Source organism: Sphaeroforma arctica (genome assembly GCF_001186125.1).
Source record: "Sphaeroforma arctica JP610 unplaced genomic scaffold supercont1.1085, whole genome shotgun sequence".
NCBI lineage: Eukaryota > Ichthyosporea > Ichthyophonida > Sphaeroforma > Sphaeroforma arctica.
The window spans coordinates 2797-9589 of NW_014039473.1; the positions used below are offsets into that span (position 1 = coordinate 2797).

General features: G+C 41.8%; 1 protein-coding gene across 1 annotated transcript in view; it reads right to left on the reverse strand.

Annotated features, from left to right (window-relative positions):
- The window catches only part of SARC_09930 (hypothetical protein), a gene marked incomplete at both ends in the record, with an annotated part of 7588 nt that extends 2301 nt beyond the window's left edge, over positions 1–5287 (reverse strand). The window contains 5 exons of the mRNA XM_014296036.1: positions 1116–1268; positions 1568–1701; positions 3229–3424; positions 4373–4531; positions 5219–5287. Coding sequence (XP_014151511.1) covers positions 1116–1268; positions 1568–1701; positions 3229–3424; positions 4373–4531; positions 5219–5287 — 711 coding nt within the window. The remainder of the gene's footprint in view (positions 1–1115; positions 1269–1567; positions 1702–3228; positions 3425–4372; positions 4532–5218) is intronic.
- Between the last annotated feature and the right edge of the window lie 1506 nt (positions 5288–6793).

Genomic DNA, 6793 nt, shown 5'->3' on the forward strand with positions numbered 1-6793 from the left:
ACTTGTACTTAACCATGCTATTGCACTTGTACTTAACCATACTGTTGCACTTGTACTTAACCATACTGTTGCACTTGTACTTAACCATACTGTTGCACTTGTACTTAACCATACTGTTGCACTTGTACTTAACCATACTGTTGCACTTGTACTTAACCATACTGTTGCACTTGTACTTAACCATACTGTTGCACTTGTACTTAACCATACTGTTGCACTTGTACTTAACCATACTGTTGCACTTGTACTTATATACCACCACCAAGAAAATACCATACATACTGTTGTACTTGTACTTATATACCACTATGTGTACATAAAGCTCATTAAGCTTACGGAACACAATGGTGTGCTCGTATGTGCAGCTATGTAACATTGTACGTACCAGACATCATTCTGGGGGTATATTACATCATTCTGGGGATAAGCTACATCATTTTCGGGGTATACTACATCATTCTGGGGGTAAGCTACATCACTTTCGGGGTTTACTACATCGTTCTGGGGGTAAGCTACATCATTTTCGGGGTATACTACAACATTCTGAGGTTACACTCAAAACAATCCACATAATCTCATGCTCATGCACAAACGACACACACACTTTTGCAGGAAGACCCTGTGCTGCGCACTTGCCCATCCTTGCAATATAATCCCATGAGTATACTAACAACATAATCCCATGAGTATACTAACAACACAACTTCATTAGTATACTAACAACATAATCCCATGAGTATACTATCAACATAATCCCATGAGTATACTATCAACATAATCCCATGAGTATACTATCAACATAATCCCACGAGTATACTATCAACATAATCCCACGAGTATACTATCAACATAATCCCATGAGTATACTATCAACATATTCCCATGAGTATACTATCAACATAATCCCATGAGTATACTATCAACATAATCCCATGAGTGTACTAACAACATAATCCCATGAGTGTACTAAACATGGGATTGCGCTCCTACGCACCCTGCAAAAACACACAGAGCACAATACCCCTAAACACACAGCCACACAAGAGCATACCACGCATGGACATGAGCATGACATCCAAACTGGTAAGCCAATGCGATCATACACACCAACGTACCTCTGTCTCGTCAAAGGCTCTGATATCCGACGGAGAGAGTGTGGCGATCAGTTTACCATCGTCGTTGACTACAGCCATGGCCTCGCACGTTTCGTCTGTGTATATCTCTCGGAAGGCGTGTAGAGTTATGTCATTGATGTTGACGGTGTGCACCTGGGGGAGGGAAGATAGCAACAGGATATGTGAGATATTGTGCAATGGCAGTTATATGACAATTACGAATGGGAACATAACAACACGACATATGATTATATGACAGTGTCGTCAATATTGAACGTATGCACCTAATTCTGCCACTGTTTCTGTATTAATGGGCCTAGAGTGTCCTATTACTACAAACACCTTCGTCCATACAACATGCACACACACACACACACACACCTAACTAGAGTGTCCTATTACCACAAACACCTTCATTCACACAACACGCACACGCACCCACACCCACCTACCTTAGTAGTGCCGACTGAGAGCTCCTTGATGGACTTGTCCAGTTCTTGGTCCAGATGCTCCTCGTTGAGGTACAGGAATCGCACCATATCGGACTGTGACAGCATGCGATAGCTCGAGGGGACCTCTTCCTGTCCTGCAGGCCAACCGAGACAGGGGCATGTGGTGTTCAGACTATATACCTATGTACACATGCACTTGTACTATGGACTACTGGTAAGTACTGATATACTTATGTACACATACACTTGTACTACTGGCAAGTACTGATATACCTATGTACACATGTACTTGTAATATGGACTACTGGCAAGTATTGATATACCTATGTACACGTACACTTGTACTATGGACTACTGGCAAGTACTTTCAAGCGGAAGTTTGATACAATGTTCAGACTATATACCTATGTACACATACACTTGTACTATGTACTACTGGCAAGTACTGATATACCTATGTACACATACACTTGTACTTCGGACTACTGGTAAGTACTGATATACTTATGTACACATACACTTGTACTACTGGCAAGTACTGATATACCTATGTACACATACACTTGTACTATGTACTACTGGCAAGTACTGATATACCTATGTACACATACACTTGTACTACGGACTACTGGCAAGTACTGATATACCTACGTACACATACACTTGTACTATGTACTACTGGCAAGTACTAATATACCTATGGACACATGCACTTGTATTATGGACTACTGGTAAGTACTTCCAAGCGAATGGATTGATACTATGTTCAGGCTATATACCTATGTACAAATGCACTTGTTATATGGACTACTGGCAAGTACTTGTATTCCTATGTACACATACACGTGTACTATGAACTTCCGGCAAGTACTTCCAAGCAGACGGATGGATACTGAGCTCGGAGGATATAGATTGAGACCATGAGTTTCTATGTCACGACTGGGAAGGTTGTATCACACAGGCAAGGCCAGTGCGAGCAAGAATCACAGTTGGACTAAACACACTCACGAATGCCCGTACACGCACCAGGCGGCTGAAACATGGGACTAACTCATGCACATCCAAGCCTAGATCCGTGTGGAGTTGGGTGGTCGACGTACACAGATGTCCTATTGGGACGCTAAGTACAGGCGTTATTGTACATAGCAACCGAAATGCTTGTGTACATATAACCCTAATTCTTGTGCACATCAACCCTAATTTTTGTGCACATAAACCCTAATTCTTGTGCACATCAGCCCTAATTTTTGTGCACAGAATCCTAAATTCCGCTAGCCATCGAATTCTCCATAGCAGGTAGACAGCCTCGCAGTTTGCTTTTCAGTGTATTGCTTTAACGCAATTCAGCAGTGTGTATATGTACTGTATACCAGACTACGGGATAAACTTCAAACACAGGTTTACTCGCTTCCACACCACTATACAAACCCGTGCGTACCCACTTTTACACCAACAGTCTGGCAATCCCTTACAACCTGTAGCATGTGTATATTAATACACACACAGACACACACGCGCGCACACACGCACACGCACACGCACACGCACACACACACATATATATATATATATATAGATATAGATATATATATATATATATATATATTATAGAGAGAGAGAGAGAGAGAGAAATAGAAATAGGTATAGATAGATACACATACCTTCGTATCGTACCAGCACCCGCTGCACGCCCACGGTGAAGGGGTCCATGACATCTGCGACTGTGTCATCGCTCTCCATGATATTCAATCCATCCAACGTCACACCCGAGCGGATCTGCTCACCCACACCAATCAACTCACTCACTTTCTTATGGGCCAGTTCAAACGCAGTGAGTTCCTGGGGCGATGGCACACCCTAAAGTGCAGGTGCAGGTGCAGGGTCAGTGTGGTGCTGATGTGCGTGTTAGGACCCACGGATATGTGATTGTCCTTGCCGATTCATACACCTTAGAACTATGCAGAGAGCACGCACCCGGCTATTTATTCTGGTCGTGACTGGCGGCTTGGATACAGATATGAGGGCCAAGATACACCCCAAAGCGCAGGTGTGGGGCAGGTGGGGTGCAGCAGTGTGGTTGCCTGGTGGCTTGAATACAGATATGAGGGCCAAAGTACACCCCAAAGTGCAGGTGTAGGGCAGGTGGGGTGCAGCAGTGTGGGTGCCTGGTGGCCTGGATACAGATATGAGGGCCAAAGTACATCCCAAAGTGCAGGTGTAGGGCAGGTAGGGTGCAACAGTGTGAGTGCGCCTGTCAGTTCCTTCGCATGCATGGCTGCTGAAGCGTATGTAGTGGAGATATACGGAGAGGATGTACCCGGTGGCAGGGTCTAGTTGTGGGTATTGGTTAGTTGACAGCAAGTATCCGGGCGAGTGTAGAGGCCACTTTGGTGCTCTAAAGTCCTTGTAATACTATAATCGAAGATACGAGCGCACTCGCAGGTCTACAGGTATATTCAAACGTACACCCTATTGCTGCATGCAGCAGTGTGTCTGGACCGATTGAAGCCTTAGAAAACATGAATGTTCGCGTCTGCGGCCCTTTATTCGAGCGACATACGGGTATGCGCACATGAACGACAAAAGTAATGACACATTCATCCTCAAACGTAGTTGACGATCAGTGGTCACCCCACCCGCACAAGAAGCGACCACAAGGGCAGGTGACTGGAGAGCACACCCACCCGTTGCCGATAGATCAGCAATGCCCAAATAAATACACAACAGAGCCATGCACACACTACACACAACAGAGCTATGCACACACTTACACGAAGGCCCATTCACCCATTAACAACTCCTAACCTGGTAATCAAAACCGTGGAATGAGAGGTACGCCAGCACGTCGAATGTGTTCACTATGCCGATAAACTGCTTCTTGGACTCGTCCCACACGGGCAATGAAAGACAGTTGCAGTCCCTTAGTGAGGTCAGCGCCTCTTTGACGGAGGAGTCGGCAGTCACCTGTGTGGGAGATGGGTTGTATGCAAGCCACGATAAGATTGAATAGATATGTCTGGTCTGAATTAACATCTCGAAGTGATGTATATCTATGTTAATGGTCTGCGGAGATGCAACTATATGCGATAGGATTTCTCGTTTGTGATATAAATATAAATACTGTGGTGGGGAGTTAAACAGTGTACCGTCCAGGTGTTTGGTCTAATCAGCATAGAATCTCAAAGACATGTATGTATTTCTTTTGATATACCCATGTATACAGTGTTGTTGATTCACGTAATTGGCGACATACATAAATAACTCATCTTAACACTGAACACGCAGAAGTCACATATACGGATATGATAAAGCGCATGGGTACATTGTAGCTTTAGAACCTGTACTTACAAACCAAATCTACAATTGTTTTCAAACCATTAGATACGCTAGAAGGCACTGTATACTTGGACAAGTGCGCCTGTCTAACAATAGTTTAATAGTCAAAGTATGAAAGTATGCATAGATACACACATTCAGACTGTTCAGCGCGATAGCGAACCACAGCTGTGGGATAAACAATAAAATAATTTTTGTTCACACTATGGCATGCATACTTATACTAGTCCCTCGGTACACACGCATCGTCTGCGACTATACTTTGTACGCATGCGACTGTAGCCCATACAGTTGGCAGATAGACTACCAACATACCCAGAAAAGATTTCTCTTATTATATACGAGCTCAGCAGCCACGTGGCTCTTCAAGAACTGACTAGACATATCTGCTTCTAATAAGTTTGTATTTAACTGTTTCCTTACTAAAGTAAAGTAATTCTGAACGTCTTAACACTCACAAACACTTGCTATATAGAGGTAGTCCTGAAGCTATTACAGAATTGTACTAGAGAGCGATTATTTTATAACATTTTAAAACTCTACAAAACCTAAACTAAATAAAAGTTGTTTGAATTTCTATTACTTTTTAGAGCGAACTTTCCATTTATTACTGGCTCCTCCCTGCCTGTCAGCCTGTGTGTAAAATCTGGTGTATTTTAAAATAAATACACAGAGAACGATAGAGAACACCTTCTTTCTATAAAATTGTAATAAAAAAACTTTTGCCAGAGACGATTCCCACTGGCTCTCTCCTCTCGCTCTCTCTCTCAGAGTGGCTACCAATTCGTTTCTGGATTTATCGTTAATATTTAATAAAAAAATTGTTTCAATTAGAACTTTAGAAGGCTATGAAATTGGATTCACTATGTGTCAACATTAAAAACGTCTACGAATATCAATACCGCGGCCCGGGGTTTCTCAACATATCTGTGATGACTGATGAGCAGTTTGTTGTTTTAGCGTTTTTTATTCAATAAAAAACGTATAGGTTTCTGAATTTTGCGTTTACGTTCAACATTTAAAATCCACCCAGAGTGTACTCTGTACAGTGTACAACTGCACACTGTACTGTGTAAATACAGTCAATTGCTGTATTTTAAATATGCTGTATTTTAAATATACTGTATCAGTCTGTGCCCAACGAATTGAATCAATTGATGTATTTATATGTATGTGATATGTAAATACTAAATAGAGTATGTATTTGGCTCTCTGCTTCCGGGAGCCGGGCCGTGTCAGACTGTCAGTCCTGACTCGGAACGGGTTGCGGCCGGATTCAGATTGTTATGATACATACATAGCACCACAGACACCGTCACACCGGTTGGCATTTCCTACTACAACTCATATCTAACAAACTTTAATAGTTCATAAATCAAATACTACAACTCGTAAACAACTTTTAATATTTCATAAGCGAACTCAAAACAGTGCAGGGGTGATAAGGGAGTGATTGAGTGCTCGTTCTGGTAACAAACGCTGATGAATATGTCCACTTCTTGGTTCATATTTGGATATAAATGTGTACTTCAATGTGTATTGTAGGAACAAAATCAGAACAGTGGACATATGCATTGTATAGGTTAGAGATTATGCCAACGTGTTGGGATATACACTGAAGATTTGCGTTGGGGCTGAGCTCAGCGACTCTGTGGAAACATAAAACTTCATAAGTGCACGAGTCATGTATTTTTATTTATTTGAATATACACAAAATATTATAAACACATTTATCATCGACCACTGTAAGGGATTTTTCTATATGATTTGTGAATTCATAACGTTTCACTACGAGTACACACACAAACACTCACTCACTATATATATATATATATATATATATATATATATATAAGCATACATACATACATACATTCATATATACACACC